Source organism: Caenorhabditis briggsae, assembly GCF_000004555.2.
Source record: "Caenorhabditis briggsae complete genome, chrIII, whole genome shotgun sequence".
NCBI lineage: Eukaryota > Metazoa > Nematoda > Chromadorea > Rhabditida > Rhabditidae > Caenorhabditis > Caenorhabditis briggsae.
Window position 1 is genome coordinate 1 of NC_013490.2, and position 21,948 is coordinate 21,948.

Here is a 21,948-nt window from a genome sequence, read left to right on the forward strand (position 1 = left end):
AACTCCTTAGGTTTTACAATCGAATTTTGTTCGAAATTTAGTAAATCTTTCTGATAACTTACAAAATCTTTTATTCCTAAATTCAACAAAAATGCTATATATTAGGTTGGCGGGAAAGTCTTTGTCACTTTTTCAATAGTTTATTTCTCAAAGAAAAAATAACCGAATAATTAATTATATTGTCCATCATTATCAACAACATGTCTCCAACGTTCCCTCAATTTATGGATTCCATTGCGGTAGAATCCAGCCGGGCGTGAGGCAAAGTATTGTTTGAGTGCCGCTTCGACCGCTCCACGGGAATTGAAGCTTCTTCCTTCGAAGGCACGTGTCATATCGCCAAATAACCAATAGTCGGAAGGAGCAAGATCAGGAGAATACGGGGGGTGAGGGAGAACATTCCATCCATATCCCATCAGCTCCTGCTTCACTTGTTTCGAAACATGTGGGCGAGCGTTATCATGTTGATAGTACACTTTCTTGTCTTTCAGGGCCGAACGGTCGACTGCTTTCTTGAGGTTTCGTAGTTGAGTAGTGTAGAGGTCTCCAGTTATTGTTTTGCCCTCGGGCAGAAGTTCCCAGTAGATGGGGCCGTCCACTCCCCACCACACAGAGAGCATAACTTTTTTCGGATGAAGGTCGGGTTTTGGGACATCCTGTGGGCTCTCTCCTTCTCCAACCCACTGGGATTTCCTGTGGTGATTATCGTAGAAGACCCACTTCTCATCTCCGGTTATTAGCCGGTCCAGCCATCGATCGCCCGCGTGGAGAGTGAGAAGAGTAATCGAATCGTCGACTCGGCGGTCAAGGTTGGCTTGAGTCAGGTGATGAGGTATGAATCGACCAAAAAGTTTTCTCATTCCAAGAGACTTCAAACCTTCAAGGACTGTGCTATGGTGAACTCCGAATGTGACAGCTAGTTCACGGCTAGATTGAAATGGATCCGATTGCAATGCGTGCTTCAGCTTGTCCAAATCCAACTCACGGGGTCTCCCAGAGCGATCCTTTTCATCGAGCGAGAAGTCATCTTTTTCGAAACGATGGAACCAATTGCGAATAGTATTGTAGTGAGGGGCATGTGTGTTGTACACATTCTTCAAGAAAGTTTCCGAATCCTTCATCGTGGTGTGAGATAGGAAGAGGTAAATCAAAACATGTCTGATGTGAATAGCAGTGGGAACAAACATATCGTTTCAATTACAGATGAGGAGCAGGGAAGGAAATGGGGACTTGTTTATATGGAAGGTTCTTATCACCTTGTTATTCACTAGAGTCGATATCATACACAGCCTCCATATACGAGAACAGTGATTAAACAAACAGAGTGACAAAGACTTTCCCGCCAACCTAATAAAAGTTATCTGAAATTTTTTCAATATTAATAATTTTGAAATTTCGGACTTTTATTTTTATTCAGAAAAAAAGAGACCGACTTATCCTACACAGATTGTATATTGGAACCACAATTGTTTCCCGAAATTCAATATTTTTACAAAATTGTTTTCCCGATTTTAGCACAGAAGTAACCATTTCTTGAAGTAAACTGTCTCCTACCAAAGTACACAATTTATTTCCCCGTTTTGTCGTCAGCCGTCTTCCAAGCACGACGAGGGAATTCGTTGACGTCGATCGGGGTTAAAATTCCCTAATTACCAGTTGGATGTAGATGTTTACACCCTATAACATGTGCTATCTACGCACGAATTGATATTCTTGGATCAATTATAATCACCCAGTGATCTGATGGGAACAAATTGAAATCTAGAAATCGGACCATAGCTGACGCATAGTGCATTATGAAAAAATGCACTTTTGAATATTATCTTCGAACTACGTCAAACGTGCTCACTAGGCTTGTTAGGTTGAACGTCAGTCTACAAGAAGAAACACATTCGATGGCACTGGAAATAATAAAGGATATTTCTGCGAGAGTCCATTTTATATTTACATTAATACAAAAATAAAATACAATGAAAATGTACCATAATAAATAGAAAAAGAAGCGATCATCAATTAAACAATACAATTCACAAGAAAAAACATCTAAATCAAAAATTGTTGATAATCCATGGAAATGACTGGTCTCAAAGATGTGGCGATGTTGTGACGAATTCCTTGGATTTTGGCTGAAGTTTTTTTTTTAACTTTAAAAAGTAAATTTGTCGTCGAACCGGTAATACTTCGATTTTTACTTCATTAAAAAAAAACATTAGACTTCCTACTATACAAAATGCACCTAGTTACCATAATTCTTGATCTTGTTTCGGAAGTTAAAGATCAAACTTTCTCGAAACTTTTTTCATTTCCTAAAGAAAAAAAATTTTATGTCAACTTCAATTTCCGGTATTTGTGAGGGTGGAAAACCTCCGAAATTCTCTCTACTTGTTATTTGAGTTCTGAATCATGTACACCATGCGTGCTAACCTTCCGGTTAAGCTTCCGAATCAAAAAACCTTCAGGAAAAGTTTTAAAAATTGTATTTTGTTCGGAAATGGATGGACACAGTGCTCAAATTTTTTAACTGACCAGGACGAAAATCGTTGCTGGAAGGGAGCGAAGAGCTTGTTGGAGCACTGAATCGGCGATTTGTGCAGACCTGAAAATTTTAAATAAGAGAATGTTCGCTATGATTGAATAAAATACTTGAGCGAAATTTTCGGGAAATTGAGACGACCGGCACTGAGAGCCATGACGACTACGGTCACTCTTCGCGTGGCACCAGGAAGCACTGTGACGGTGATCTGAAAAAAGTTTAGTTGGTATTGAGTTCCTAAATACTGAAGAATACTCAAGAAACTAGGCTGTATAATCTCAATAATTTTAGGAACAATCCCACTATTGGATCTCTGAATTATTTAGTAACCCTCGAATCTTTGTTACTCTGAACCCTTTAACCTCCATTCTATCCGTTTCATACATTCTTCTTGGTCTTTGAGCTACTAATTTTGTTATTGTTTTTAGTATGGTCCTCCTAGATTTCTTCATCTCACACACGGCGACGTTCTTCTCATTTACCTTACTCCAGACATCATAATCCGCTTACGTTTGCCAATTTCCTCTTAGTGACAGCTCTTGCGCATGGCGACAGGGAAGTTGTCGTTTGAAAACATGGTAACGAGGGACTTGACATCCAGGAACGGGCATTCGGATCTCTGACCTTTCGACACAAAGACATTCCAGAAGATCAAAACACTACAGAAGCCGGTAATTAATCTTGTCGACTTCAACAAAGTAATTTTAGGAATACCCAACTGTACATAGCTTCATGTCGGCGATTTCCAGCAATTCAACTGTTGCCACACTTCCTTATTTGATCTCAATCTCCTTCCTGGGCGCAGACACATCAATCTAAAGTATCCATACCCGTGCCCTTGCGGTAAATCTGGTGGTCCGTTCCGCCCATACCAAAATAATTAATAACCGAACAGACGTGAGAGAGATGAGGGATAAAGATGTCTGAGACCATAATTAGATAAATTGTCTCGCTTTGTCAAGAGGAAAGATTTCGTCGTATGTGAAACGTTATTTCCAAAATTATAAACATGAAGGGAACCGGAGAATGCAACCATGAATGATATATGCATTTTCTGGACATTCCTGCTTCAAACATCTGCCACGGACGTTTTCACCCGATGAAATAGTATCTCTTCATTCAAATATCTTTATCTTGATCGAAGAGGTATTATTATTTATTGACAAACGACATACCCTGAAAGGGTTTATCTTTTTGCCTTGTAGCTGCACAAGATGATATTTATTATTGGGAATTGTAATTATCATTAGCCACGTGAAAGATTGTGGAACGCACAAAATGACAGTGAAGGTGAACCTGACTAGACTGTCTCATAACATATCACACTGTGTTAAATATCTGTGAGAAACTGATCTTAAGCAAGAAGAACTATGGGCTTAGCCAAAGTTTAAAAGTTCACCAAACCAATCTTATAAAGAATCAGCAAAAAAGTTGGCTTAAAATTTTTAAAGGTTTTCGAACATTCTCACACTATTTCGACTATTTCTTTTTTTCTCACACTGATTTTTCAAGACATTTTTCGTGAGTCCCGGAATCCATATGAATATTACCTTTCGCTCTCCACTGAACATGAACACGTCGTTGAGGTCGAAATTGGTGCTCACCTCGATTACCTGAAACTTTTAGGGATTGGTTCTCAACTTCCGTTTCCTACTGATTCATCACTTGTTTTTAAACGCTCTGGGACTGGTTTACCTAGGACTAGATTGATACTGGGACTCTTCTACATCGAAAATGGAAGTTAAAACAAAACAGAGTGGTTTGTGAGGGCGTTGGTATGTAGTCTAGAATGTCAAAATGATAATATATATATTTGTATATTGTTACGAAGGCTGGTTAACAGAAAATTATCTATTGGGCCTTCTGTATGAGCTCACAGTATTATTAGCATGCGACTTACCTCCTTCGAGTGATTTCTCAGCTCAAAACTGATGTCGATGGGTTGTCGTACCACTGCCGGATTGGTCTTGATGTGGTTGGTGATCGATAGTGGACAGGGCAGCACAGGAATTCGAAGCAGGGGCACGATGGAGCGGACTGGGCACGAGTCCGGGGAAGAACTGAAATAATGGAAGTAATTGGAATCGGATCGGAACTTGATAATCTGAGGACCTAATTTAGGACTAATTAAGGACTCGAAAAATATAATGAAAAATATGGAAGTGTCAGAAGAATTGATATTCTTCAGAACAATCCAACTTATCAGTTTCAAGTTTTTTAAAACATTCGATCTTCACCACTCTTCAACTAAAATCGCGAGAATCTTCTACTGAGGATCTTCGTGATCATCTATACAAGAATCTCTCATCGACAACATTGTCCGATTGTGTAATGCTCCGATCTTTTGTCTTCGACGACTATAATCTACTCATTTGTTAAGAATTGTACCCATCAATCCCATCCAAACATTATCTTTCTCCAACTTTTCTCTTCTCGATCATTATTTCTTCCCGAAGCTTCTTCCCAAAGCTCTTTCCAGAAAATATTCAAAGAGCGGAGTTTCTGACTACTAGTGATCGTTGTTCCGTGCGATTACTCATGCAAGATTGAGAATCCATTTCGGGATTGTAGTGATCACGGGTTACGGTAGTAAAATAGGGTACGATTTCCGAATGGAAGTATTAACTGGTTAGCAAATAACAAATCTTGTTTTCCACAACAGCCGTTTGATTTCCATCGGAATCGAGAAGAGAAGGGAGAGTATGAAGAACAGAATTCTGTGAAACGTCAAAGCAAATCATTCACTGACAATAAGAAGGAATGTTGCTCTTATGTTCAAGAAGCATCCAGTGTATATAATGTTTTACAGCCCACCTATACTGTAGCCTTTATTTTTAGACCCTTCTAAATAAAATTACGGTGATATTACCACCTCATCACACTATACTGATCACCTTGCGAATTTGCTTGAATTATTTAGACACCTGTTTTTCTTAATATTTTGTCTATTCCAAGTCTTTCAATGACATCAACTATTCTTGGACCTGATCTTCTAACTACAGTGAATATCACGAGTTTCAACCCACACGGCTCACAAAAGAAGAGCAGAAAACTATTTCCTGTGTGTTACCTTCAGATTATAACCACGAATAAACACGCTTTCGGGAAGAGTTTTTCGAGCGGAAATGCACCGGATATTGTTGGCATTTTAAACACCGAAAAGAAGGTTCTAGTTTCGAGTATTCAACTATTGGTCTTCAGAATTCATAGGATCTAGGAATGAGCAAAAAAGCCGATGGGGGAGTAAAACCAATTAAACAAGGGGTTGATCGGATCGGTTCGAAGAACTGCATACGATCTCGCAAATCAGTGGTTAAATTTTCTTGACTTCTGAACTATCCAGTAATTGGTCTTTGATGCCAGTTCGTTTTTTTTTGTTTCATTTCCTAATTCAGGTTTTGCATATTTAGTTCTAGCAACAGTCTAGTCACACTTTTTGCCCAAATATGGTTCTCTTTTTACCACAACTTTACTTGATTTCTTCGCCTTTGTTTAATCAAGAGTTGATAACTAAAGTTCCAAGAATATCAACTAGTGAGTAGGTAACGTTGCACGTAAACATGCGTAGTTAACTGCCAATTATCCCCATCGACGTCAATAAATCCCAAAGCACCGTCACGAGTAGTTACGTTGAAGGTAACCGGAAGTAAATTTCTTCAACACTTTTTCAGTTGGGGACTGTTGGAGCATGGAAAGATAGGGATAATCCAAGAATAAGTTTAAGATTATTGATGACACTTTGGATCAATTTTGGGGAACCAAAAATATCTGTTCGCGACGGATAATTCAACTTTACTTGGCTTTACCAAAAGTCTAAAAATTCAATGCTTTGCCGTTGCTCACCTCCCTGTCAGAAATCGAAGGAACTTCCACCGCCACTTTTCAGGGATCCCAGAGTTCACAATGATCAACAAATACCTAGATCACAGCCAACAACAACAACACAATCTTATAAGTTATTTATCAAGCGGAAGGAAACCATAATGTTTGACACATCATTAGCTAATCACAAAGTGTATCGTGTAAGAAGTTATTTAAATGAATACTTGAATGATTGAACCAACAATTGCAAAACTGTAGTAACACTGCTCCTAATAGTCTCTCAGAATTTGCTAAGCAGTATCTCGTTCACATACCTTCTCGAACGACCAACCCTTTCTCATGGTTGCACCTTTTACAATTCTCATCTACATTTTTTTTTAAAGACAACAGCTCTATGAGTCACACCCTAAACACACCTCTCATCTCTTCCATCTTCTTTCTTTGAAATGTAGTCATTTCAATTAATTTTCTGTTAATCTCACACCTTCTATAGTACTACAAACAACGATACATTTTCTGGTAAATCAACAACTGGTTATGATTATTTGTTGTTTATCACTCGTGACTTTTTCCATTTTCTTAATCCTTAAATTATCTAGTCTCAACTGGTGCTGGCCAGCAGAAGAAAAGAGGGATCACACGAAAAGCCTTTTGAGCATACTTGTAAAATTCCGGACCGGCCCGCCAAAGCCCGGGCCCGGGCCGGGCCTGAGGAAATTTACAAGGCCCGGACCCGGTGTCAAAAATTCTGTATTTTTGAACCAAATTTTGAGCTCTCAATATAATTTTTTCCATTTTTTTTTTTCGTATTTCGGATTGTTTGTCTGTCTGATCAAAAAAGATCGAAAAACTCAAAAAAAATTTTTTTTGTCGAAATAAAAAAGGGTCCCCCCTTATGTGTTTTTTGAAAATTTCGAAATTAGTGAAATGACGGGCCCGCCGGGCCTCCGAAATTCCGGAAAAAGCCCGGCCCGGCCCGTTACAAGTATGCTTTTGAGTGATTATTCCGAGTGAAGAAAGAGTGAAGACTTAATGTTGACAACTAATCTGTTAACATTCAAAAGTTCAGAAACTAACAGATTATTAAACATTGTAAGGGTCTGCAAGACCCTTATTACTCGGTTTCCCATGTAATCGGTTCTACTGTTTTTAGTCTGATTCCTTAGCGCCACTACGTGCCTTTCTCTCTGGACTTTGCCCCAAGAGTCATGAAATACCATTCTTACATGTGACATATTGGCTCTAAGAGATCAAGATAGAGATTCCCAATCCTCCAGTCCCTCTACAGTCTCTAAACCCTGAATCATCCCGAATTCCAATCTATTTGTCAGCATTTCTGTAACCCCGCCCCAAATTCCATTTATTCCCCGTTTGTATATAAGCCCATTCATGTAACCCTAAAGTCACGATTACACCTTATTTTTTTGTACAGGGCACAAGTCGCCCTTTTCCCCTAAACCAAACCTAAGATTAGAGAATAAGCCCATTTCATATCCATGAACTCTTATTACATGGAGGGAGGCGAGTGGGCTGGGCTTTATGGGTGGAACAAATAATACAGATTAGTAGAAGTTTTAAATATACTAATCCTAATAACGAAAGTTCGAAAAATTGTTGATTTTTTGACATGGAATTAGAAAGGAATCAGGCTCTAGCAATAAACGACTCGCAAAAATACTTCAGGGATTCCGATCTCAGATTATTCAGACGTTTATGTAGTGTATTACCGTCTCCACTCGACACACATCCGACCAAGTGGCGTCTCCGTTTCCTCTTCCTTTACCATAACTCGAATGACGGCCGAATAAGCCATCACCTCTCCGGCTTCTACGACATCTGGAAAACCAAAAATGCAGACTTTTCGGAATAACTTTAAAATACCGTTCAAGTCCTTGCCGGATCCTCCATTCTTCGTGTCGCAAAGCGTGACCACGTCAGCCATCAGAAACTCCACAGAACTAATTACGATGGAGCTTCCGGATTCAATAGCTACGTTCAGAATGTGATCATTATTATTCAGAATCGATGACATCGGAATTCCGTTAACGTTGAGAACGGTGGAGGTGACTGAGAACGGTTCTGTAGCCGTAACGCCTACTTCCACAAGCGTGGTTTTCGTTTTGGCGACGTCTTCAGAAGTGTAGGAAAGCTCTAGTTGAAGCACGTATTCGCCGATGAGTTGAGCGGAGAACATCAGAGGGAATGTGACCTGAATTTTATTTTTCGAAGAACCAATGGTTTCATAATTCCTGAAATTTACAAAACAACCGGACCAATTTAATCCACTTTTTCAGAACCCTATTAACTTTATTGACAACACATCATTGCCTATTCTTGTTTCGATACTAAACCACGGCACCTTCTGAATCATCTTTCGAATCAGTTCAAAACATCTAAAAATGTTGTACGAATCATTAGGTCAATTTTAGCCTTATCACGTCATATTACTAAATCATCTTCTCTAGAATTTCAAAATCGCTGACACAATTTGTACTATTCCATCATCTATCTCTAAATTCGGCACTTTCGCCAGTGAATTCAAGAATTCATTGACGTCTTTCGCGGAGAAGTCATCCCATTGGGATTCTCGTCATTTTCGAAACTTATATTCTAGCTTGTTATTGCCTATACGAAATTTGTTATGATGATTTGAGGGATCTAAATTTTGTCTCACATAGAAATCGAGCGATTCTGAAAACAATAAACAACACGTAAGCAATCCCAAGTGGTGCAATGAGAATGGGAAATAAAAAGGGATCGCATTTTTCTCGGTGAATAAAAAAGGGAAGTAATAGTAAGAATGAGATATTCGAGGTTCCTGGTAAAAACTAACCACTTCTCCTGCATCGAACTTCTCATAAATTGTCATCGAAAACTCGGATTTCAGCTCATTTCCATCCTTTTCCACGAACAACACGGCAGCCGCTTCCGTGTGCTTCTGCTCTTTTCTTTTAAAATCCAACTGAAGACCGTAGAATGATTGCTTCGAGTTGTTCTTCAGCGTGATTTCGGTGCTTGTCACCTCTCCTATCAGACAATCCACATTGATGGTTTTTTTCAGTTCAATCGACGCCTTCTCTCCTCCTATTCTGCAGAATAAATATTTTTTTAATTCTATCAAACGGGACCCACTTTAAAAATTCCAAGCCGACAATGTTCTCAACGTGGCAATTGCGATTCAACGCATTCTCATCGAATTCCACATCTCCACGAACGCCCGTTCCCATACTTAGAACTACTTTTGACACCGTCACTATCCAATTTTGTTTCGCATCTTTCAGATCCACAAGAACGACACGTTGCATCGGAGAATCAATGTTGACATCTACAGGTCCCAAAGGAATCGGGTCGTAGAGAAGGAAATCGGTTTCAGTGGTGGTGGATGCGGAATCTTGTGGAAACTTCTTTGCTTTCAGGTGCACTATCACATTGTTGAGTCTGGAAATAGTCAAAAGCTATGAATCAAACAACGTTCATTTCTTTTGAGCAGTTGTTTTATTGGTGAACTGTTACTTAACACAAAACAATATTCAACCCTATTAACTTTCAATGATTATATCCACCTGAACATTTGTCCAATTTTCGAAATCAGCTCCACCCTCACAACTACTCTCGATCCCTGCTCTACAGTCTGTTCATCTAGAAACGAGACACGTGTCTCCAGAAAGAGCTCAGCGATTTTCGAGGCATGAACGACAAACGGATCTCGAGCTTCTTTAATCACTTGTTGGAATTGCGTTTGGTATGTGAGTAGCTGCAAAAAGAGAACAACTCTATTTTCATTGTTGAGCAAGCTGACCAGTCAACAATAATAACAGTCTGAATGAAAAACTGCCTACCTGATCTTTTGAAATATCATCATTTGGGAAAGGCGCTCTTGGTGGTTTCCCTTCCAGCAAATCCATCAAACAACCAACACAGTCCGATGGTAAAACTTCGGAATAAGCTGGACACATTAGTTGCATACAGCAGATCGCAAAATCCTGGATACTAGTGATCGCGTAGGCAGCCCACGTTGCACGATGCATCATATCCTTACGAATCGAGTACGGTAGAGCATTATCCTTGATGACCATTCCCCAGAATCGAAGTGCTCGTTGAATTTCATTGTTGGCATAACAGGTATTAGCCATTTCCATCATCACTTTTTTCTTCATTCTCATACATCCATACTTCTGATATTGAGCTAACGCAGCGGACAAAAGTGTAATGACACCTTCATGATTCACTACTAGTCTCTGTGTGATTGCGTTGACAGCATCTGCTTCCACTTCTGCACTTGCCAATCCTTCACAGTTAACTCTCCATGGTCGTTGACCAAAGAATACTGTACTTGAAGCTTTAGCCAATGGGTCTGGATTAGGGTATGGCACATTTTGAGGTGAATTTCGTTTTAAAGCCAAGATTTCTGTATTGGCTGCTGCATAAATTCCGGCGGCTTGATCCAAATGTGTCCCAGGATTCAACGTAGCAAGTGCTGAAAGACCACTGGCCACGGAACGTTCGAAAAGATGAGCGAATTGGTAGCACTGTTTAGATTTCCAGAGAAGAAGCTCAACAGATGCAAGATGAGGAGTTGGGTAGATTCCTGGAGCTGATGAGAAAAAGATTGTGGCGTGTCGGCGCATTTGGTTGATCGCTTCAAGTGCTGTGCTGTGTAGGAAGGCTAATTCACACATCTGCAATGGGGAAATATAATTAACATTCGAAATTCAGAGTTCTCATGTCCAAATAAAGAATGTATTAACTTCTGTATGATTTTTCCCTAATTGGAATAAAAACAATGAGAAATCAGCCGGGGTTTTAACTAAATTTGAAACTAATTTGAAATCAATATAACTGTCAAATCTAATGAGTTGGAAGCCCTTCTATTGCAGGTTTTCAGATGATCTCCATTCGCGTTTTTCAAAGGGAATTTTTCAAAACTCACTTTATAGTTCAGCAATCCAACAACACTTCTCCATTCAAAAACATCGACACCATCCCATTGTTCGACAGTGTCCTTACACTGATCATAAGCCAGCCTATAGTTTCTCAATGCTGTATGTGTATCTTGTCTGAGTTCTGAGAGAAACGCCAGTTTGAATTGTTGACGAACAACGAGAGCCGGTGAATTATTCGGAATGCTTCGAGATCTGATAGTTTTGAGTCGTTGATGATAGAACACTTGACACAGTTCATGAAAAGCCATCTCAAGTTTCAGAGAGAAGTTTTGGAGATTCGACATAGAATTCGGAAGTAGATTGTCGGCTGACAAGATGAAGAGTTGCTTTGATGATAGAGAGCATGCTTGACACAGTTCGTGGGCTCTGTCGGCTGCCAGGTTGTCACTGACATTAGTAGATCTGAAAAATCGAGAAAATCTATTTTCCAGTTAACTATTTTATTCTGCACGCTCTCCCAGATAACATTTCCGAACTGCAAATTAATTTTTTGATCTACAGAAAAAAGTTTGGCGCGATCACAATTGCAGGAACCATAATTTCAGAATTTTTTATCTGATTTTGTGGAGTTCCAAGATGATTCAAATAATTCTAAAAAATTAATTAGTGGTTATAGATTCATGTATGGTCCTTTTCCGGAAGAAAAAATGTCAAAAATGGTCATTTTTGAAAGTTTTTTACAGAAAAAATCTATCTCCTCTTTCAGAAAAATCGCATTTTTGCGTTGTTTTTTGATTATAAAAAAAAGTTTTATCAGACGAATTAAAAATTCATCCATAGAAAATGTAGAGAAAATAATTGCGGTTTTTTTGAGTTATAGAACTCCTAGAAATGTCAAAAACTGAAAGAGGAGATAGATTTTTTCTGTAAAAAACTTTCAAAGATGACCATTTTCGACATTTTTTCTTCCGGAAAAGGACCATACATGAATCTATAACCACTAAATAATTTTTTAAAAATTATTTGAATCATCTTGGAACTCCACAAAATCAGATAAAAAATTCTGAAATTATGTTTTTAGACCTGCAATTGTGATCGCGCCAAACATTTTTTTCTGTAGATCAAAAATTAATTTGCAGTTCGGAAATGTTGCAAAAGAAAAGCCGTATGCTGGCACTGTTCGGAAAATGGGTTTCTGAAAGTCTCCATATTAATTTTTTTTCGATCTGATGATCGCTTTCATTTCTTCCAATTTTATGACTATTCAGCTGTCCCGTGCTACTCATGATTTTGAAGTTTTTCTTTTTCTCTCACTTTTGCTGAATCAGAACCAACGCGACCTTCGTTCCATGTCGCAACGAGGCTCGGATACTGGCTACTTTGCTCTCAGCCTCCGTTTTCTTATCTTCCCATGATGGGTGATTCCAATCGAGATCAATGAACACCACAATCAATGCTGGCACCTTATCCAGATACTTTGAAGGCCACTCGCGCCGAAGGATTCCTAAAGTTCTACCGTTTTCCAGATTTAGAACTCTTTCAGATCATTTGGTTGCGTCTTCTAACCTTTATCCAACCCTTTCTCATCACGCTTCGGTGGAATATCCAGTTCCCCGGAAACGACACGGATTTGAAGAGGCGGTTTTTCTGCTGTACGATTGAGGAAGACATTCACTACGTTACTGTGGTGAGGTTTGTTGGCTGGATCCAACCCGGAGAGAAAAACAAGTTGAAGAGGCCGACCCGCTATCCAGTCGCCAGCTTCTATTGGATCCATGACTACTGTGAAGAGAACACTATGACTACTCAAAATATCGGTTGACCTAGATAAAGTCTTCACTTCCAGAGTTGAAACCGTCGTTTTATTATATTCACAAGAATCATAACATGTACATTATGCCAACAATTTATTCACTGAAGACATGGGATGATAACAACAACAATAGTGGAGCAGCCGTTGACGACTTGTGGACCGTGGGAGCCTAGTCGAGCTGAAAAAACAGTGAAATTGGTAAAGTAATGAGAACGGTAAAGTTCTAAGTGTCTGCCAATCTTGAACAGTAGCTCTACGAAACGATACTCCTGTCTTCGAGATGTCAGTTTTATCTTGCAAGCTAAACTAAACGTCGTAAGACACTGGTCTTCGCGTAATGGACACCTGCGTGAATTGAAAAGCGACGGCTCCAAAAAACGAATTTATTACCTTCTTGAATCCAATGTCCTTGGCCTGCTCGCGGAAGCATCTACGGCAAAGGTCGAGGCCGTACTTGCGGATGAGTCCGTGGTGTCCAGCGCAGACGCGGCTGAAATTTATGTTAATTAATATTGATCGACTAGAAAAAATTAGCTAACTCTTCGAGTGCTTGCATAGGAGAATAACTTACCAGGAGCGGGATCCTGGTCCGAACTTGCGTGGGTGAGAGAACCACAAATTTTGGAAACCCATGATGAGCTGAAAAACGAGTTTGATCGATAATTTCAAGACAAACAAGAAAAAAACGGATAAAATTGAGAAAATCTCAAATCTATGAGCGAAAAAAAAAATCTACAGCCAGCTTAAAACGTTATGTTGTGAGTAATAATTTTGCAAAAAAAGCGATAAGAAAATTTCATATTCCAGAAGAAAGTCAATAAAACGAAAAAATGTGTATTTTAAAGAGGTTTTCCATTAATTTTTCTCTTACAAATGAAGACTAGCTGAAACTATCGAAAAGTACTTCTAAAAATCGTATTATTTTAGCAAAAAAATACGAAAAATCGTGCGAAAAAGTAGGCCAAAAGAAGAAAAACAGCGAAATGTGCAGCACGTTTCGGTCGATAGGTACGGTCGCACTCGTTTTCTGTGTGTCGCTCGTCGCGTCGAGACCCGCCAGTGAGACTCCGCCCTCTCAATTTTGGAGGGAGGAGTCGCGCTTTTGAATAGAAAGAGAACAAGAGGAAGACGAGCATTCCGTGCTTCAGGATTGTGTTTTTAGACTGAAAAGTACCTCATCGCCATAATCAAAATTGAGTGATCTGGAAATCATCACCCTGTGTCTTCATATTATGTAGATTGCCTGCTTTTCTAACCCATTTCCGTAAAACATTCACTGATAACGAAAACGAAACATATACTACTATCATATATTTTTTCTAATCGAGTATTCGACCATGTGGGCGACCGGTGCGATAGTTTGCTCGCCGGTTTTCCGCATTCTGACAACTTGCTGTCCGATTCGTCGTGTACCGACGTCGTCGAATGGGGTGAGTCCTGCTTCTCAAAGACTTTCAAAAAACGAGTCAAGTAAAAAAGAGAGTGAATTAACTTCTTTTTTTACTGCCGGGTCGTTAAATATAGAGAGTACTAGTGTAGAGTTTTAAAGGAGAGTGTTGCAATAGCTCATCAAAAATTCATTTGTTGTCATCCCCCCCCCCCCCTACCCCCCCCCCCCCCCATTTCTGTCCCTTCACATATCATTCGAGCTATGACGTGGAAAACTGACTGTTAGAAAATCGATGTGGGTGACGTGCCGGAATGTGCTAAGCTTTCAGAAGAAGTTAAATTTCCACATCCCCACACAAGAGAAAATAAGCTGAAATCCCTCATCTTCGCCACCAAATTCCTGTGGCGATTCGTCAGAACGCAGGCAAAGATTTGTCTGAAAGACAACGTAGAAAAGCATACTTGTAACGGGCCGGGCTTTTTCCGGAATTTCGGAGGCCCGGCCCGGACCGGCGGGTCCGTCATTTCACTAGTTTCGAAATTTTCAAAAAACACATAAGGGGGGACCCTTATGTGATTTTTTTCGACCAAAAAATTTTTTTTCGAGTTTTTCGATCTTTTTTGATCAGACAGACAAACAATGCGAAAAACGAAAAAAAAATGGAAAAATTATATTGAGAGCTCAAAATTTGGCTCAAAAATACAGAATTTTTGACACCGAGCCTTCCGGGCGGGGCCCGGGTCTTGAAAATTTCCTCAGGGCCGGCCCGGCCCGGAATTTTACAAGTATGTAGAAAAGGAAGTCATAGGTCCTTCAGAATGTCGTCTTCGTCGTGCCAAAACGACATCGGAAACAATTCATAAAATAAAACATCGTTGATGTGTGTATGTCGTTGTTAGTCGCTTCATCTTCTACCAAAAAAGAACATGACACGCCAATACAGCAACAACACGATGATGAGATGTGTGTATATGTCGTTTTTTATTGGAATAGGAGCTCCGGAAAATATGAAGATGAAGAAGCATCAGAAAAAAGTATTCTATTCGGAGAAGAAAAGAGATCAAAGAGGACTACCGCTTGTCTCATTTGCATTTCTTCAGATCGTCTCCGAAAAAATGAAATTTGAAATTCGGAAAAAAAAATATTTTTTTTTTGCATCAATGACGACGTCATGCGGAACGCGCCCATAAAGTGCGGGAAACGAAGAAGAGTCGAGAAAATTTTGCGTTTTGATGGGTCACAAGCATACTTGTAAAATTCCGGGCCGGGTCTGAGGAAATTTTCAAGGCCCGGGCCCGGCCCGGAAGGCCCGGCCCGTTACAAGTATGGTCACAAGGAGTTTAAGAGAAGGTGTGAAGTGGCGCGGCAAAGTGTGACATATAATTAGGTCGCATGTATTAAGCCACGTGTCAAATTGAAATTTTATGGTCTAATGGATTATCACAGGTTTCTAATAAGTAAAACAGAATCATCGAGTTCCGAATCTTCAAGTTTTCTTGAGATTTTCTTTAGAAATATTTCAATCCCAGAACAGGGAACAGTTTTTCGCATTTATTACAAAGGTTCTCCGAATTCGTTTTTCTTCCAAGTCTCTAGAAATGTCTCTGATTAACTTGGTGTGACTTGAAAATAATCTCCCTTCTTCTTCTTCACACCCGAAATTTCCTGAAGAAAAAACGAAGAAAAAATGTGAGAAAAACGAAACCAATTCCAATTCCACCTGCACACACAACCACACACAATAAAGAAAGATTTCTTAGGAAATTGGAAGCGTTTTTGATGCACGATGACGTCATCATCGAGGATCTCTTACATTTTACCTTAACCTTCTTCTGGATAGACTAAAAGACATATTTGTGTGACATCTCTCTTAATCAATTTTTCTGGCACCACCAAATCCTTACTAATCCTCTTTTCTGATCAACTCCGATATAATGATAAAATAAGATAATCCGGAGGCTCTTCTGTGTGTGCGCGAAAAAGATGTGAAGAGAAGATGAAGACATTGAAGAAGAAGAAGATAAATCTAATCTGCTTCTGCTCGGGAAAAAATTTTGGGAGTGTGTGTTAGGCAAAAAATAGTGAAAAGGGGAGAAATGATAAGGGAAAATTCCTGGACCAAACTGAAGATGTCCACACTATGAACTAAAAATTCGAACACATATTTTCAGTACGTTTCTCGTCCAAAACAAGTTGATGTTGGTAATGTTGGCTCCATGCCAATTCTATCCTCGAAAGCTGTAACAGTACAGCCATCAAACGGTGACTACTATGAACCAGTGAACGGTGGTACAATACCACTGTCAGCTAGTGGGGCACCTGTGAAACACTATGGAAATATCCACTTTCGAGTGGAATATGATTTCGAGCAGTCGAAGGTATGTGAAAAAACATCTCATCCATGATTTTTTGGTCCAACCTTGTGACGCCTAAGTCACAATGTTTTCGGTTCACATGACTAACACACATTCTAATCTTGCAAGCTTCTTCACTTGGTTGCACTGATAATATCTAAATAACAAGACATTTTTATAAACATGACCTTTTTTCTGAATAATAACGAGCTATTCAGTTTTTATGGAGAATAAGTTCATAAAGATTTGTATACCTAGAATAAAACATTTCCGGGGGTGGAAAATATGAGAAAAGGATTATGTTATATAAGAGGACCAAAATTGGAATCATATAGTTGTCATTGTAGCATATAGGTTTGTAGTTATATTATCTCGGAAAAAGTCACTTTTGAGTGTCTAACTCAGTACCTTTTTGTCCTGGAAAATTGATAGATTATTAAAAAATCTTAAACTTTGCATTTATAGTTGACACCTTTCTATGTAACTTTCCTGGTTTTAAAGACATTCTTGATTGAAGATTGGGTACTGGGAGTTCGGGAAGAAGCAAAAGGAGCATATGATAGTTAGAGACATATTTAGGAAATTATAAAAACTATCAAAAACAGTCAACTGGAAAAATGGAAACATAAGTTTATACATTTTTGTAGTTAAGTTTTTTTTTTTAATTTTCAGCTTTCCGTAACAATTGTGAGTGCTTCCGACCTGCCCGCTATGGACCGGAACGGAATGTCGGATCCGTACGTGAAAGTGTATGTGCTGCCGGAGAGAAAACAGAAGTTTGAAACCAGGATAATCCGAAATACATTGAATCCAACCTACAATGAAACCTTCCAATTTTCGGTGAGATTTTTTGAAAGTTGTTGACTTCTGATTTTTGAAACAACCTATTGAAGAAATTCAGATCCCATTCAACGAGTTGCATTCTAAAACCTTGATGCTGGTGGTTTACGATTATGATCGATTATCAAAAGATGATAAAATGGGTCAATTATCAGTTCCACTAGATTCCATTGACTTTGGAATTACTACCGACATCGAGAGACCACTACAGAAACCAGAGAAGGATGATGAGGTGGGTAGACTCTGAATCCTTAAAGCTGTCTGCATTTGATTCGATCATCTTACCCGTCTTTTTAAAGAAAACATCTCCTCTGATCCCTCTTCAAAAAAGAAAGACGTGTGTGTATGTGTGTGTGACAGGACCTAAAAAAGAGAAAAAACGAAAAGAGAGCGTTTTAATTTGTATCCATACACATGCCAAAATCCATCTTCTTCCTGTCCTTCTTTCAAAAATTCTTTTTTCATCTTCTTTCGTTTTTTTTGCGTCGTTCAAATATCCGCTTTGACAAGATCGAAATTGGAAAGAAAATGGAAAATATGGGGGATGGAGATTTTTTTGAAAGACATGAAAATAAGGGATGGTTTTTTTCTCGCTGTTTCTGAGAAGAAAAGGACGAAGAGTTAAGGGAATGAAAGTAAAATTTCCAGAAAGAATGTCGTTTGGGTGACATCTGCTTCTCGACACGTTATCGTCCGGCCACAGGTACCGTAACCCTGACAATAATGGAGGCCAGGAATCTGAAAAAGATGGATGTCGGAGGATCGTCAGGTAGGACTGGATTTTTGGGCTTCCTCTGACATCATTTCGTTTCTATTTTTCTTACTACTTTTTTCCTAAAACTACAAACAAACAAAAAACAATTAGGGATGGGGGCACACTCTCTAAACTCAAAAATCTTCTGTTTCTCAACTTTTCTCTTTTCTTTCTCCCGTCAATTTCCCGCTTTCCATGTGACGCATCGTTACTGGAGTAGGTTGGTCTGCGAAAAAATTTGGGAGAATTTGGAATGGAAAAGAGGACAAATACATAAAAAATTTGAGTTGGAAAAGAGGGGAGGGGGATTCTTCTCGAATTTCCTTTTCTTTGCATTTGAAAATTAGGTGTGGAAGTTGCAAATTTTCGTGGGTTCGAAACAAGAAGGGACCAGGAAAAATTGAAAAATTTCAGATCCCTATGTGAAAATCTATTTACATCACGGACGAAAATTGCTGAGTAAGAAGAAGACATCTCGAAAGTACAAAACTCTGAATCCTTACTACAATGAGAGTTTTCAGTTCAAAATTGAACCGCATATGATTGAGGTGAGAAATATGGAGTATTTTTTGAAGCTGAAAACTTTTAAGTCTCTCCAACTTTCAAATCCAAATGCATTCATACTTTAAAAATGAAGATTATGATTTCAGAAAGTGCATCTGATAGTGTCCGTATGGGATTACGATAAGATGAGTAAAAACGATTTTATTGGAGAAGTGACACTGGGATCTAAACATTTGAATTTGCCACAGGTGAGTTAGAAAGTGTGTCCTAGTGACAAAATGAAGATTTCCTTTTCAGATAACTCATGCGTGCAGTGAGCAATGGGCCGAAATGATGACGTCGCGTCGTCCAGTGGTCCAATGGCATACGTTACAAGAGAGAATGGAGAAGGAGAAGAAAAAAGATGACGATTGATAATAATTTGTGATTTTTGAAAATATTCTATATCTGAAATTTCTATGGAATGTACATTAAGAAACCATATCTCTCCCGGTATTAATTGTTACCCGTCCCGATTAGTTTTCATTTTGTTTAGCTACACCTCTACTCCCAAACCTATCAAAATGTCTAATTTCCCCCTCCCCGTACTTTTTCTGTAAATACGTGTCAATACTTTTTCAACTCGAGATTGAAATTTTATCAAGCTGCAATATTTTGTGAATGAATGGTGTCATTGTGATTATTTTAAAAGTTCGCAGAAAAAATCTTTCTGCACAGTAACCCGAATTTCATTAATAAAATCCACATCGCGGTCGAATGATGTGGATCTTACTCTCGAAAATTTTCTCAACTAGCCGAAATAAAAAAAAAGAATATATTTTGTAAACTACTTCAAAACATAATATGGGACGTCTGGAATATATTGAATCCTCATCAGATGACGTAGGACAACAGAAGGACGGACAAAAAGGAGATGAAGTTTTGGGGAATCCCAAAGAATCAGCTGACGTAAGAGTTATAGAGCGATTATCTACAGGAGGTGATTTGCAAGAAGAGGTAAATGGGCTACATTTCGAATGAGCAACATTTTATTTGAAATGTTTAGGTCAAATTTGGCGAACAACTTCAAGACGATTTGATCAACTCATTTTGTGATAAACTTCAAGCAGTGTGCCCGAGAAGATTAGAGGCGTTTATGGCAATTCAGTTTTTGATGATTGTAAAAATTCCCGAGATTCCAAGATTCTCGATATTTGAATTTTCAGACCGATGTGGCAGATATTCGAAAACACGTTACTGGAAAAAGTCCTGCGATGCAGGTCCTGTATGATAGGACCCGTTCACATTATGTTCTTGTTCAGTGAGTTCTTCTTTCAATTTAACGAATCCAGAAAGTATTTTAGTTATAACGCAAAACATCAAAAAGTGGAAATTTATGATAGTTTGCAACCATGGAAATCGGATGGGACTCCTGAAGTATGTCAGACTAAAGTTTCATGTTTTCACAAAATATTGCTTTCAGATTCTCACAGAACTCTCAACTCATATCAGTCATCTCTTTGGGCACCTCTTCACAAAGTACATTCCATGTTTAGTGGATAGGGAGTATGAGGCGCAGGTTTGTATCAGCTTTTCAAATAAAAAAAATACTGTAGCTTTTAAAAATTAGCTGCAAAGATTAGTTTCGCAATAAATTATTATTATGTTGCGTGCTCAATGATTGACATTATTGGTCTTACCCTTTCTTCTGTTTCACCCATTCAAAAATTATATGTGAATTTCCAAATAGGCCTTTTTATGGATTATGAAAAAAACAAAATGGCATGCTTGTTACAAGCCGGGGCAAGAAAAAAAAAATTCATCGACCCGGACCGTAACAATCATCCGAATCTGCCCCTATCGCACGTGTGCAAAATGAAAAAAAAATTTCAGTCAGACAATTTCTCTTGTGGCTATCGTGTGCTTGGTGCTTTAGTCGATCTGGCTCGTCAAAAAAATCCCTCCACTCAAAGATACAGCCGTACATCGATTTTGGAGTTCATGAGAGCTATCCTAGCTGAACCTAATCCCACTTGGCAAATGTTCGAGACCGCGAAATTTGGAAAAGTTAAGGAATACAGTGGTGACTATCGTGCTAGCATCTATCTCCTGAATTCTACGTATACAACGTCGTCGTCGTCGTCGTCCACATTGTCTGGATCGTCCCCGTACAAACGCACAGCATCTACGGATTCGTTGGTTTCACAGAAGTCAGGGTCGCATTCCGATGGGTCTTCGTATGATGGGAGAAAGAATAGAAAGCACGTTCGACGGGTAAACAGAAATTTAGATCAACAATTAAAACTCTTCTCTTTTCCAGGCACATGCTGGTCGCAATCAGCAAACTCTATTTGCTGAATGCCAACCAAATCATGGATACCGATCACATTTTGGATATCATCAAAATTCGGGACTCATGACACCCTCTCTTGGTCAACCATTCGTTCCCATTGCTTATAGGTATCCATCATACGTTGGGCCTCCACCTTACCATGTGTCTGCTCTTCCTCGCTCTCAACCGACAGTGGAACATGGATTATTAGGATACGTTCGGAACGGTTATCAGATGGTAGTGGATAGCATTTTCCATCGAAAATCGGAATCAGAAGATGTCGAGCCAGACAGAGGACATGAATAAAACTTGATCATTTATCGTAATGGGTTTTCTTTTTTTTTGTTTGAATATAAAGGATTTTATTTTTTTAAAAGTAATCTATGTATTCATAGTTTGGCAGTATTTGCAGATTGGCAGTGAACTAAACTATATCATTCAAATTTAAACTGAATGGCACATCAGAGTCTAACTCATCCGCCCTGTAATTAGAAATTTCGTCGCTTGAGCTCATTCCAATAAATAAAATGGTTTCTTTCGTACATATCAAATACTTCAGTCATGTTAATCAGAAAATTCGTACTCCGCGAAATCCTGGTTGTCATGAGACCTGCTCAAATTCTCATCAACCAACATTTGTAGTATATGCTTTTATGATTTTTCACACATGAGTAGTTAATTTCTGCCACCAGATTCCTAGGCGTCTTCTGATCCTGAAATATCTTTTCCTCTCTTTGAATTAAT

General features: G+C 38.9%; 4 protein-coding genes across 4 annotated transcripts; 2 read left to right on the plus strand and 2 right to left on the minus strand.

Moving 5' to 3' along the window:
• Nucleotides 1-2,084: 2,084 nt before the first annotated feature.
• CBG15291 lies at nucleotides 2,085-13,015 on the minus strand (the record flags this gene model as incomplete). The annotated part of the gene is made up of 13 exons (XM_045243258.1): nucleotides 2,085-2,126; nucleotides 2,527-2,596; nucleotides 2,644-2,846; nucleotides 4,084-4,146; nucleotides 4,434-4,593; nucleotides 8,083-8,564; nucleotides 9,189-9,444; nucleotides 9,488-9,793; nucleotides 9,919-10,109; nucleotides 10,195-11,034; nucleotides 11,286-11,700; nucleotides 12,553-12,742; nucleotides 12,805-13,015. 13 exons carry the CDS (start codon nucleotides 13,013-13,015, stop codon nucleotides 2,085-2,087), a joined length of 3,429 nt encoding a protein of 1,142 aa, XP_045095617.1.
• A 134-nt stretch (nucleotides 13,016-13,149) lies between these two features.
• Cbr-rps-29 lies at nucleotides 13,150-13,684 on the minus strand (the record flags this gene model as incomplete). The annotated part of the gene is made up of 3 exons (XM_002642956.2): nucleotides 13,150-13,357; nucleotides 13,395-13,541; nucleotides 13,623-13,684. 3 exons carry the CDS (start codon nucleotides 13,682-13,684, stop codon nucleotides 13,150-13,152), a joined length of 417 nt encoding a protein of 138 aa, XP_002643002.2.
• A 704-nt stretch (nucleotides 13,685-14,388) lies between these two features.
• Nucleotides 14,389-19,307, plus strand: Cbr-snt-2 (the record flags this gene model as incomplete). Its single annotated transcript, XM_002642954.2, has 8 exons — nucleotides 14,389-14,481; nucleotides 16,613-16,819; nucleotides 17,468-17,635; nucleotides 17,697-17,867; nucleotides 18,284-18,404; nucleotides 18,804-18,937; nucleotides 19,040-19,141; nucleotides 19,191-19,307. The coding sequence occupies 8 exons, from the start codon at nucleotides 14,389-14,391 to the stop codon at nucleotides 19,305-19,307; spliced, it is 1,113 nt and encodes a 370-aa protein (XP_002643000.2).
• Nucleotides 19,308-19,736: 429 nt separating this feature from the next.
• On the plus strand, nucleotides 19,737-21,510 carry CBG15287 (the record flags this gene model as incomplete). The annotated part of the gene is made up of 6 exons (XM_045243259.1): nucleotides 19,737-19,889; nucleotides 20,099-20,193; nucleotides 20,237-20,309; nucleotides 20,356-20,451; nucleotides 20,766-21,146; nucleotides 21,193-21,510. 6 exons carry the CDS (start codon nucleotides 19,737-19,739, stop codon nucleotides 21,508-21,510), a joined length of 1,116 nt encoding a protein of 371 aa, XP_045095618.1.
• Between the last annotated feature and the right edge of the window lie 438 nt (nucleotides 21,511-21,948).